Source organism: Anser cygnoides, chromosome 20, assembly GCF_040182565.1.
Source record: "Anser cygnoides isolate HZ-2024a breed goose chromosome 20, Taihu_goose_T2T_genome, whole genome shotgun sequence".
Taxonomy (NCBI): domain Eukaryota; kingdom Metazoa; phylum Chordata; class Aves; order Anseriformes; family Anatidae; genus Anser; species Anser cygnoides.
Window position 1 is genome coordinate 10,548,657 of NC_089892.1, and position 13,328 is coordinate 10,561,984.

The 13,328-nt window shown below is 44.0% G+C and overlaps 1 protein-coding gene across 4 annotated transcripts in view; it reads right to left on the minus strand.

The window, feature by feature from the left end:
• PNPLA7 (patatin like phospholipase domain containing 7) overlaps positions 1–13,328 on the minus strand; it is a 129,398-nt gene that overhangs the window by 108,841 nt on the left and 7,229 nt on the right. For all 4 annotated transcript variants that reach the window (XM_048056282.2, XM_066980521.1, XM_048056286.2 and 1 more), the window contains 5 exons: positions 13,236–13,324; positions 12,667–12,807; positions 11,100–11,259; positions 8,844–8,924; positions 549–677 (listed from right to left, as the gene is read on the minus strand). In XM_048056282.2, coding sequence (XP_047912239.2) covers positions 549–677; positions 8,844–8,924; positions 11,100–11,259; positions 12,667–12,807; positions 13,236–13,324 — 600 coding nt within the window. The remainder of the gene's footprint in view (positions 1–548; positions 678–8,843; positions 8,925–11,099; positions 11,260–12,666; positions 12,808–13,235; positions 13,325–13,328) is intronic.

Consider the following 13,328-nt stretch of genomic DNA (forward strand, 5'->3'; position numbering starts at 1 on the left):
TCACATCAGACTGAATGTCATTAGTTTGGCAAAGCATCACCCTTCAACAAACAGCTTCTGAGGGTATGTCAGTCCTTTTTAGGAATATTCAGCTGTCTTTTCCATGCTCTAAGTCGTTCTGAAACCCTGCTGCAGCATTACTGTGATGCTCTGAAATCCATCGGGGCATTACCATGATGCAGAGACCAAGCCAGGACATTTCACCCCGCCTGGAGCTTACAGAGCAGGTCAGGCTGATGTGAGGAGCTATCGCATGCAGAAAGTGATTCTATGTAAGCATACAAGAATTATTTCTTACTATACATGATTAATGCCGATACCAGAAAGTCTAGGGCTCTAAGAGTGGGAGGAATAACAAAACTAACTCAAATCTTGAGAAAAAGCTACAATGAACAGTTCCATATCTGCAAAAGGATGAGCTTGCCGAACCTTAAAATGCCTTCTTTATAACTTTGAAATGAGTGGATTTTCTGTTTTGATTTTGTCTGTGTTTTGTTTGTTTGTGTTGTCGCTGTTGGTTTTTAATTCTGCTTAACAATGAAGCTTACCTGTACCACTCTAACAAGAGTTTCAGGATATTTCTGGAAGACGTCTTGAAAGGCACTCGCTGGAAGTCGCAATATAGTGGATGGAACGGCTGCTCGGGCTGAGACTGTTTTATACGGAGCAGGGTGACCCTAATAGAAAGCGTCAGACACAAGTTTATTCCACTGTTAACCTGCCACGGTTCTTCCCAATTGCTTCCCAAATTTCTACTTTGATATTGTATACACTTGAAAGACATCATCTGGCCACAAATAGCCTTGAACTTATGCTCCGGGACCTAAGGCTGGTGTAATGAGGGCAGCATGGTCAGGTGAATTCACACAGGCAATTTCAGTAGCGTTAAACAGAGACAGAGGTAGAGGAAATAAGAGCTATGAGAAGGTGTATCAGGTTAAGGGGAACTGGCTAGTCTGTCAACTCCGTTACAGTTTTGTTACAGGCAAAGCCAGGCTTTAAAAGTATTTTAACTCCCAGCTATTCAAAACATCACAGAGAAGAGGTTTTGCTGATTTTATTATCTGCAGCAAATCACTTGGTCGTCAGTACAATAACAATCCTAGACTTGCAAAATCAGAAAAAAAAAAACTAAAGAGTAGTTCTTATGCAGAAAACGCAGTATGACAAAAAACAGGCAGACTCCTTGTTTTCTTAAAAAAAAAAAAAAAAACAGAACACCATGTACATACAATATTCCAAATGACAAAGCCAAACAGCTTCACTTTACTTCATACAAATCAGGTCTATACCATTCTGGCTTGCTAGAAGAATAGATGAAGAATTAACAAGCCAAAAAAAGATAAAACTAAGTGGTAGAATACAGATTTTTATACCATAAGACAAACCTATGTTTCAGGACTTTCCCCTTGAATCAGAACAGATATCCACAAAAATCTACTGCCAAACACTTGCATAAAAAACTCCATACAACATCCCTTGCATCTCCTCAGTAAAGGCAGAAAAGAATATCTGTCACCCATGAATTCATTTACCAATACTAGAAACATTTATCTATCCAATATTTTTAAGATAAAAGGAGTCCTTTTGTGGGTTAGAGCATTAACTAAGGAAGAAATACAGTTTCTACTTCACAGTCACCTTACAGCTTCTGAAGCTTTCATTCCTCCTAAGCAGCAGGAGGCAAAATTTTCAGACGCTAGGCACACAAATACAAATGCTGATTACAAACGAAAAGATCTGCAAGTCTTCAAGGACATTAAACAGCTAAACACAATCATTGCAAAAGAATTTCTGCCTTAAACATATAGCAATGCCAAATAACATGCATTTTGTACGACTGTAACCACTCTGGAAAATAAAGCTACAGCTCTGTCTGCCTTGCTGGTCTGGAAGTCACGATGAAGCAGATTCTAAAATAAAATTTAATTAATTGGAACCAATTTCTTAATTACACTAACTTCAGCTGACCTTTTTATAAAATCTGGGGATGATATTAATAGATTTGATTTTCAAGTTCCAAAGGGATTTGAAGTTTTAAACATCTTTGAGCTATGGTGTAAAGCCTTCTCAAAGTTTTCCTGAGTTTCTTTTAATTAAGTAAAGAAATCAACAAATGACAATTCTGTGCTTTCACTGTACCCAAAATAAATGTAACATCCCTCTTTTACAGGTCAGTTTAAAGCTCAGCTTTAAACAAAGTCATCCTTCGGTATTCTCATTATAGACAAAAGATATATATATATGTATATATGTATATATATATATTCTGTTTTTAAATATAGATCACTATGCTTTCCATCAACTGCATTTTCTACCAAGCTCTACATGAAATACACAAAGAAAAACTAAAGATGCCTATTAAGTCTTTAGTTGCTGGACAAACGATAAGCATTAAGTTTAATAGTGTTCCGTAACAGTTATTCAAAAGGGCAAAATAAGCACTGTTATATCACATTTATATAGTCTACACTCTACCTAGAAAAGGCTTCCCCCTGAACAGTGCTTGTTGGAGGATAGAGCAGTGCTGACAGTCTCTGAGAAAACCAGTTTAAGGATAATAACGGATAATGATGCAGCAGCCTTTTTCTCCAAAGAACAGCCCACCCCTCCAGTTTTTCAGCATATAATTTTTCCTTTTCGAAATCCCTGCGTGAGAGCAGCCTGCCTTTGAAAGAGTCAACCACCATGTCTAACAGGGTTGGAACATGCTAAAAGCTGTCAGAGGAGTGGAAAGAGGAAATGTTCCTATAATTGTCAGTTCTTTCAAATGTAATGTAATCAGCTGCACGGAGAATATCACATTTAAGTTACGCAATTTTACAATGACACACTGAGGCCACAAGGAACACAAGTTATAATCAGTAGTAAACTAGGGGTTTTTTGAGAGAACTTTTTGTTCTCGAAGCAGATAACTATTTACGTCTGTCTTGTTCTAAGACCTGCAGAGTAATTAAATATTGTAGGTGACAAATGTCACAGCTAAAGTAGTAGTTGAATCCAGATGACAGCAAAGGGCCCAAATAAATCTCCTAGTAGAGACACAGGTGCCTTACATTCTCCAACTTGGAGCAATAGCTCCTTTTTGTACCCAAAACTATGGCACGTTCTCCCTATTCCCATTGCTTAGATTTCAGAAGAGCCAGTTTAGTCCAGAGGAAGATGTTACCCAACGTTCTTGCAACAATCAATTGCTTCTTATGACCCACAGAATCACAGAATCGTCTAGGCTGGAAGAGACCTCCAAGATCACCGAGTCCAACCTCTGATCTAACACTAATCAGTCCTCCACTAAACCATATCACTAAGCTCTACATCTAAACGTCTTTTAAAGACCTCCAGGGATGGTGACTCCACCACCTCCCTGGGCAGCCCATTCCAATGCCTAACAACCCTTTCAGTAAAGAAGTTCTTCCTAATATCCAACCTAAACCTCCCCTGGCGCAACTTTTGCCCATCTTATCTCCTGCCGCTTAAATGAACTTGAGCTCTGCAGGCTCCCCTTTTTATCCAGGTGACTTTTTTCCCCAGCTTCTTCTACTCCGGTGGGTGAGGATGAGGTACCGGTGGGTGAGGATGAGGTAGGAAGCCTACCCAGGAGGATGCCTGAGGTGAGGAAGTTGACTCCACGCCTCAGGACTGCCTCCACCAAGAAAGAAAGAAGGGTGATTGTTGTGGGCGACTCCCTCCTCAGGGGAACGGAGGGCCCTATTTGTCGGCCTGACCCCACACATAGGGAAGTCTGCTGCCTCCCTGGGGCCAGGGTCAGAGACATTACCAGGAAGCTTCCAAACCTGGTTCGCCCCTCTGACTATTACCCGCTTTTGATAGTCCAGGCTGGCAGTGACGATGTTGAAAAGAGAAGCCTCAAGGCTATCAAACAGGACTATAGGGGGCTGGGACGATTGGTGGAGGGAGCGGGAGTGCAGGTGGTGTTTTCGTCTATCCCTACAGGGGAAGAGAGAGGCACGGAGAGGACACGGAAAGCTCGCGTGGTTAATAGGTGGCTCAGAGGCTGGTGCCAGCACAGAAATTTTGGGTTTTTTCACCATGGGGAGCTTTACTCGGCACCTGGCCTGATGGCCCCAGACGGGTCTCTATCTCCAAGGGGAAAACGGATCCTAGGCCAGGAGCTGGCGGGGCTCATAGAGAGCGCTTTAAACTAGGTAAGAAGGGGGACGGAGCTCAAACAAGGCTTGTTGGAGCTGTGCCGGGGGAAACAATGGCTAGGCCGGGGAAGAAGGCGATGGCCCAGCTGAAGTGCATCTACACTAATGCATTCAGCATGGGTAACAAACAGGAGGAGCTGGAGGAGCTGCATCGTGCAGCAGGCAGGCTACGACTTGGTTGCCATCAAGGAGACGTGGTGGGACTGCTCCCACGACTGGAGTGCTGTAATGCCTGGCTATCGGCTCTTCAGGAGGGACAGGCAGCACAGAGGGGGTGGTGGCGTGGCTCTCTACATTAGAGAATCTTTCGATGTTGTGGAACTCCAGGCTGGGAATGATAAGGTTGAATCCCTGTGGGTTAGGATCCGCGGGAAGGCTGGCAAGGCTAGCATCCTGGTCGGGGTCTGTTATAGACCGCCGAACCAGGATGAGGAGACGGATGAGGAGTTTTATAGGCAACTGACAGAAGTTGCAAAATCGTCGGCGCTTGTCCTCGTGGGGGACTTCAACTTCCCGGACATATCCTGGAAACACAACACGGCACAGAGAAAGCAGTCTAGGAGGTTTCTGGAGAGTGTGGGAGATAGCTTCCTGACGCAGCTGGTCAGTGAACCTACCAGGGGTGGTGCCCCGCTAGACCTTCTCTTCACAAACAGAGAAGGACTGGTGGGAGATGTGGTGGTCGGAAACTGTCTTGGGCAGAGTGACCACGAAATGGTAGAGTTCTCTATTCTTGGCGAGGCCAGGAAGGGGACCAGTAAAACTGCTGTATTGGACTTCCGGAGGGCTGACTTTGAGCTGCTCAGGACGCTGGTTGGCCGAGTCCCTTGGGAGGCGGTTCTGAAGGGCAGAGGAGTCCAGGAAGGCTGGGCGCTCCTCAAGAAGGAAATTGTGATGGCACAGGAGCGGTCCGTCCCCACGTGCCCAAAGACGAGCCGGCGTGGAAGAAGACCGGCCTGGCTCAACAGAGAGTTGCGGCTTGTGCTTAGCAGAAAAAAGAGGGTGTATAATCTTTGGAAAAAAGGGCGGGCCACTGAGGAGGACTACAAGGATGTAGCGAGGCTGTGCAGGGAGAAAATTAGAAAGGCCAAAGCTCATCTGGAGCTCAACCTGGCTACTGCCCTTAAAGACAACAAAAAATCCTTTTACAAATATATCAACGCGAAACGGAGGACTAAGGAGAATCTCCATCCTTTACTGGATGCGAGGGGAAACCTAGTTACTAAGGATGAGGAAAAGGCTGAGGTGCTTAATGCTGCCTTTGCCTCAGTCTTTAGCAGCAATACTGGTTGTTCTCTGGATACCCAGTGCCTTGAGCTGGTGGAAGGGGATGGGGAGCAGGATGTGGCCTTCGCTATCCATGAGGAAATGGTTGGCGACCTGCTACGGAGCTTGGATGTGCGCAAGTCGATGGGGCCGGATGGGATGCACCCGAGGGTACTGAAAGAACTGGCGGAGGAGCTGGCCGAGCCGCTTTCCATCATTTATCGGCAGTCCTGGCTATCGGGGGAGGTCCCAGTTGACTGGCGGCTAGCCAATGTGACGCCCATCTATAAGAAGGGCTGCAGGGCAGACCCCGGGAACTATAGGCCTGTCAGTTTGACCTCAGTGCCAGGAAAGCTCATGGAGCAGATTATCTTGAGGGTCATCACGCGGCACTTGCAGGGCAAGCAGGCGATCTTCTGTATAAGAAGCAGTGTGGCCAGCAGGTCCAGGGAAGTGATTGTGCCCCTGTACTCGGCTCTGGTGAGGCCGCACCTCGAGTACTGTGTTCAGTTTTGGGCCCCTCGCTACAGGAAGGACATGGACGTGCTCGAGCGAGTCCAGAGAAGGGCGACCAAGCTGGTGAGGGGTCTGGAGAACAAGTCTTACGAGGAGCGGCTGAGGGAGCTGGGCTTGTTCAGCCTGGAGAAGAGGAGGCTCAGGGGCGACCTCATCGCTCTCTACAGTTACCTTAAAGGAGGCTGTAGAGAGGTGGGGGTTGGTCTGTTCTCCTACGTGCCTGGTGACAGGACGAGGGGGAATGGGCGAAAGTTGTGCCAGGGGAGTTTTAGGTTGGATGTTAGGAAGTACTTCTTTACCGAAAGGGTTATTAAGCATTGGAACGGGCTGCCCAGGGAGGTGGTGGAGTCACCATCCCTGGAGGTCTTTAAAAGACGTTTAGATGTAGAGCTTAGCGATATGGTTTAGTGGAGTACTTAGTGTTAGGTCGAAGGTTGGACTAGATGATCTTGAGGTCTCTTCCAACCTAGAAATCTGTGATACTGTGTGTGATACTCCTCAGCCTATCATTTTTTGCCCCTCAGTCACTCATTGGCAATTGATCAAGACTATTTCTTTTTTTCCAGCTATGCCACCTGCTCACAGTTTACCAAATGCCATCTTCACATGGAAGACAAAAGAATAGCAAAACCCGTAGTGCCAGCAGCCATCCTCAAACACAGCCTTTGTTTGTCCCATTCAGCTCAGAAAAAACTCATCATTCAGGAAATAGAAAATGGGGAAAAAAAGGACAGGTGTAGGGTGAGCACTCAGCAACAACTTCCAAAAACACTTGCGTGGACGTCAATGTCCAGTTCAGAGACTTCTTTAATATTTAAGGCCATATCAACTCAGAGTCAGATGATTAAACTACAACACTGAACTGTTCCAAAATCTCATGCTGGCATCTACCTGGATTCAAATTCTCCAGTTTCACCTCTGAGTTTTGAGAAAGCAACATGTATCTGTTCTCAGAATAACTGAAACGTAGAACAAGTCTTTTAATTCAGAGATGGTATTTCTATTTAGTAGATCTAAGGAAACTTTAAAAATTAGACAATTAAATAGGAAAATTACCTCTTACATGCCCTACCTTTGGGTCCTACAACAAATGGCAGCACTTCCAACAACCACCTCAACTTTTTTGCGCATCTCTCAACCAAGTACGAGACAAGCCTGATGTCATATGTCACAAAACCAGACAAAGAAATCACCAATCCAGCTCAAACAATTCAAAGTCTCTCTGAAAGCATTTTTTCTTCAATTCAGGTCCACCTGTTTGGTGGTACAGTAAAACTTCGTTAAGGGTATGGTATCTGCAGGAAGTTCTAAGACTCATCCAATACCTCCAAACGCCACAGAGAAACCTCCTCTATTTTGATCAATAGTACTTTCCCGCTCCTTGCCCATTTTCATGCTACTCCTATACCCAAGTGAATAAGAAGCATAACGAGAAGGAAAAACAAAAATAAGTCAGTTCACAAAGCAGAGAAACAAGAAAGAAAAGAGGGAGTAGCACAAAATAAATTAGAACAAGTTACTTTAGAAAGGAAGTGTGCAAGGTTCTTGGTTTTATACTCTTCTGCACACTAACAGCGCCTTTTAATCAGACTTTCAATAATTCTTCTATTCTGATTCACTACTGGTGTAACTAATAAGAATGAAGAAAAAACGATAGAATGAAAATAAAAAGAGAAATGAATGACAACCATCCTGATAAAAAAGTGCAACAGAAAATCAACATTGAAGAGAACATTAAATTCTTTTTGTATAAGAATACAGGAAAAGAGTATGATTAGTATTCAGGTTCTCCATGGTGGTCCTGCTCTTTAGGATACTGTCCTTAAGACAATTTACTGTTGGAAGCATCAATGGCAAAGATACCTCTGAATCTGCTATTAGTATGGATTTGACAGCAAGAAGCAGACTTGCACAGTCCAAATTATTTACTTGCCATTGCTTTCTACAGAAGAAAGCGTGTCCTAGCTTAAAAATTGTTATTACTTTCAATAGGTTTAATGGAAATTTTTATTTATACACACACACATAAATATGGAGTATCTGCTTTCATCTAGAAGTGGCAAAGAACACTACAGAATCATTAAAACTCACATGTATGATAAGGATACTATTTAATGAAAGGAAACAGACAAATATAAGAGAATCGATGTCAAATATGAACAACTTATTGATTAGATTTTCATCTTAATCTCAGCTATCAACACCCTCCAAGTAAGCACTCAAGTGCTTGCATGTTATTGAAGATGATGAATCCACCACCTTCAGTTTAGGCATTCCTAAATAAGATATGCTGGGACAGTTTCAGAAAACCCATCTCTGTAATTCCACCTGAAACAAAATCCACACTGCTAATTTGTGCAACGAGCTAGCACTTAGCTCATCCTATCGCTTGCTACAGAGCACAACCTTCAGATGGCCACTAGCAACATCAACATATTAGGAAAAAATTAAATCCATCAAGTGGTTTCACAGTATAATTACAGTAATAACAACCGTCACATTATTTTCATTGGACTAAATAAAAATAAATTTGTTAAGTAATAAGTCAAACCATATAAAATCCAGGAATTCTGGGCCCTAACCTGGTCCTTCTCCTGACTTCTTTGTGACCTTGAGCAAATCAAAAACTATACCTCAGTTTTTCCAGACATAAATGAAAGATTCAAACCCTGATGTTTAGCAGAAAAGTTGCTGAGAAATAGCCAGTGTTACACTGTTAAGCATACGTTTTTCACAACCACTTTACAGCTGTAAAGGAGAAAAAGGACTGGTTAAAGAAACTTTAGCCACTGCAATTCTTTCCTAGTAATGCTGAAAGTTTACTTCTCTCCCCACACCAGGCTCAGTGACATAAGACAGCACTGCAGGAAACCTGCACATTCAAGAACTTACCGTGATAACATCTAGAATGCTGAGAAGGCTGTGGACACTGTCTCCTGCCAGCACCTCCTTAACAACCACTTCTGTTCCATCCTGCAAGTGTAGGATAGAAGATTACTATAGGCTCATAGATGCGTATATATGGCATATACAGAGTGTTTTAGAAAGCTTAACTTGCTGTCATTCTCCCAGATAGTCTGAACAGCCCTAACAGAAATGGTCCCCCATTAGAACTTGGATGCTAGTCTTTGCTCTGATGGAAGTGTGCTAATTCACATCACCCAGATTGTAAACCACCGTTCTAATAGACAGCAGGAAAACCACAAGACATTCAAAGACACTCCAGTGCAGTTCAGGAAGTGATAAATTAAAGGAAACTACAAGCCTCTTTTGTCTAGGGGTAGATGTCACCCACTTGTCTTTGCTACGTAACAAAGAAAACCAAAAAAGCTTTCTTCACTCTGAAACAGAATTAGCTCCCTTTATTAAAGGATTACATATCAATAAGCAGTAAAACAGAAAAAAGGGAAAAGCTGTAGTGAGTTTATGTGGCAAGGTTTTGGTAGCGGGAGGGGGGGCATATGGCTGGATTCTGCGAGAAGAATCCAGAAGCATCCAGAAGCTGCCCCATGTTAGGTAAGGGCCCCACTGCTGGCCAGAGCCAGGCCAACAAGCAACATTGTATGCGCCTCTGTGAGGCAGATTTAAGAAAGGGGGAAAAAAACTGCTGGGGAACAGCAGCTGGGAGAGAGAGGAGTGAGCACCAGCCCTGCAGCCCCCAGGGTCAGTGCAGCAGGAGGGCAGGAGGGGCTCCAGGCAGGCAGCAGCAGTTCCCCTGCGGCCTGTGGGGAAGCCCCTGGTGGAGCAGGCTGTCCCCCTGCAGCCCACGGGTCCCACATGGAGCAGATCTCCACGCTGCAGCCCGTGGAGGAGCCCCCGGTGGAGCAGGTGGATGTGGCCTGGAGGAGGCTGCGGCCCATGGAGAGCCCCCGCAGGAGCAGGCCCCAGGCCGGAGCTGCAGCCCATGGAGAGGAGCCCACGCAGGAGCAGGGGTCTGGGGGGAGCTGCCGCCTGTGGGGGACCCAGGTTGGAGCAGTTTGCTCCTGAGGGATGGATGGACCCCGTGGTACGGACCTATAGGGGAGCAGTTCTTGAAGAGCTGCCGCCTGTGGGAAGCCCACGCAGGATCAGGTCAGCAAGGACGGCATCCCGTGGGAGGGACCCCCCATGGAGCAGGGGCAGAGAGTGACCAAGAAGGAGCGGCAGAGACGAAGCGCTATAGACTGACCACAGACCGTTCCCCCCTTCCCCTGTGCCACTCAGGTGGAGGAGGTGGAAAAGGGTGGATGGGGAAAAGGCGTTTTTGGTTTCTTTCCTTTGTTTCTCACTTCTCTAGTTTGTTAATAATAGGCAATAAATCTTACTGTCTCCTTACTCTGAGTCTGTTTTGCCCATCACGATAATTGTTGAGGGATCTCCCCATCCTTATCTCAACCTTCGAGCCCTTTGCATCGTATTTTCTCCCCCTCCCCTTTGAGGAGGGGGAGAGAGAGCAGTCAAGCGAGTTGAGCTCGACTGCCCACCCGAGTAAAACCACCACAAAAGTATACATAGAAATCAGAAAATTTTAGGTCATTAGAAACCCTAGCAAATGCATTTTCAGCCACCAAAACTGAATTAAACTTGAAAAGTTCAGTCAAGAATAATAATAAACAAAAAAGTAATCCAGATTGGCAGAATGGATTGCAATGGATCGCACTTAATGTTTTAAGACTCACCCACAATACAAGCTATCATTTCTTTTCCTTGTCTACCCAAAAGTGAATCTGGATCTGCCATCTTCCAGGCAAGCCCCTTAACTAGCAGCCTAAAATATTCTGGAGCACAGCATCACTTGGCCTCTTCTACTGACACTGTCCTATTCTGTACCCCTAATTTATATAACCATCATCCAAAATGAGGATGTTTCCAACAGTATGCAAAGCCAGTCTTGCACCCCAATCTCCCGCAGTAACTATGTGACCAGAGTATGTGATGTTATTTCAGAATGCCCCATAACTGCTGCATTTAGCTCGCTCTTCTAACACATGGTGGACCACAGCTCAAAACCTTCACCTTGAAATATCATGGCCCTGATGGGTTGGAAGCAGTCTTTACTAAAATCAGTATGATTCAAACATAAGTTTAATCAATGCTTAATAATTCATGCCAACACACATGCTATACCAAGAGATTTATCTCAAGAACCATGACTTAGTTTATTCTTACGTTTTCTTGAATGCAAACTTCCAACTTTCCATCTTGCACAACATAGATGCTGTTATCAAGCTGCCCAGGACGGAAGATGTATTCACCTTCGTGCAACTGCACAAAAAACATGTGCTTGCACAGTTCCAGGAAAAGAGGCTTCTCAAAGTGACCAAGGACCCTGCAGGAAAGAAAATGAAATATTAGCTTTTTCCCCCCTTCTATGCAAAGGGAAACCTAAAGCTGTCACCACCCTTGGAAAATCCTTCCTAAATCACCAAAGCCCTCACAAAAGACCTTAGAGGAAGTTGTAGCACAGCAGGACAATGGTCTGGCATTTCCTAGTGCATAAGTCACCAAGACAGAAATGCAGGACTGCTGTAAAATGCTGAAAAATGTAAATACTGGAGTTCCTTTTTGAACATCACACCAAACAATGCCAACAGGCTCAAAAGGAAGTAGACCTAGTCTTCGTCAAGCAAATGCTAGCATGGCTTTTCAAGGGGAAGAAATATAAAACCCCACAACAGATTTACACATTGTATGACAAAAGCTACCCTTTGTAACTTTCCCTTGTAGTACAGCTACCCCAGTGTAACCAGAACACATGAGAAATACTGAAGGAAAAAAAAAATCCCATCATCGTATCCTTGTAAATTTGTACTACCTCCTGCAGGCAACGTGCAACTGGACTCCTGTGACACTGAAACTAGTTAGACACCACCAGGCAGACGGAAATCTCCACCTTAAACCTAAGCATTCTGTGCACAGCACCAGAAGGGCCTTCCATATAGCTCCATTAGCTCACACTTAACACGATCAATCTAATTCTTCTGCAACATCAATTAGTCATAGGACGTCAGAATTCCACAGGAGAAAGCTTAGATGACTTAAATAGTACTTTTACTACAGTACCAAAGTAATTTTATTAGAGTACCAAAACATCTATTATGTATGACCTTCGGGACTAAATTAGATTGTAATAGGGAAAAAATTAACATATACAAACAAAACCAAAGTTCCAGATCTGAAACTCTTCTTTTTTGCTTTGGCAGCAATATCAACACTTAACTGAATTGGCACAATGACCTTCCTATCACCCCTTCAGAGGGCTGGGGGGATTAAGTTGGCTTTGATTTTATTTGTAACCTTTTTAGCTAGACAAGTAAAAAATCCCGCAGTTTAGCAAGTTGTCAATATGGCAGCCAATTAGTATTTACTAATTATGACAAAGTTTGCACAAAAAATGGTCAGATACGGTCCAAAGGGAATTTTAAAAATGCAAACAGAAATCTGTTCACATCAGAAAAATCTTACTATCTCCAAATTTAGGCACTAAACTGTCTCCCCCATCCCACTCTGTTTTCTTTTTAATGCACTCCAATATTTTCTTAGTTTCTAGAAATTTGGAAACTACTTAACTTTTTCATCATGCTCAGGTGAAGTTAAATTAAATTATTAATTTAAATACTGATTAAATACTCTGACCACACAGAGATAAATTTTAAGGCTCTAAATGAGGCAGCAAGAATATTTATAGCACTTGAATATCTGTTAAAAGCAAAATAATCTTTCCATTTAACGTTACCTAACGTTTTTAAGCATGTATAGGACTTCCGATGGCAAATGGGAATTCTTTACATCAAATTCTGTCAGATCTGCCTCTAGCAGAGAGGGAGGTGGTTCCTTGGGCTGCAGAGTTGGACACTCTTTCTTGATACGCAGAATCCTACAAATCAAAACACCAGAAGGTCAGGGTGGCATCTCATCTGTCTTAGCAGCCAGCTGTACACGGGCACCATAGGCTGAGTGCAATACCAAAAGCACACTATACCAAGTGACACATTATCAAACAGATAAAACAGCAGTGTTCCACTCTCCAACTGCTCCCTTCTTGCCTTCTTCAGCAAAGCTGCAGACAATGCTGCAGGCACACCCACTCCATTTCAACAAACTTCCCAGCAGAATGCAAGGCCAATGCCCAGCTGGGAGACCAAAGGATTGTGAAAAACAACAGCAATGGAAAAACACTGTGCTAGGGATTGGTTCCACACCCCCCACACACAAACAAAACAAAACACCGCCACCACACGCAACACAACAAACACACAACAGCACCCATCGCATGAATTCTCCCCTTCCCAAGAGCCCAAGTACCTTTTTGCCAAATTTAAAACTTTTGCCCGTTTCCGCATCCTTTGGCGAGGCACAGTGTTCCCAACCAGAGAGTTTGGAAGGGTTGTAACCTAG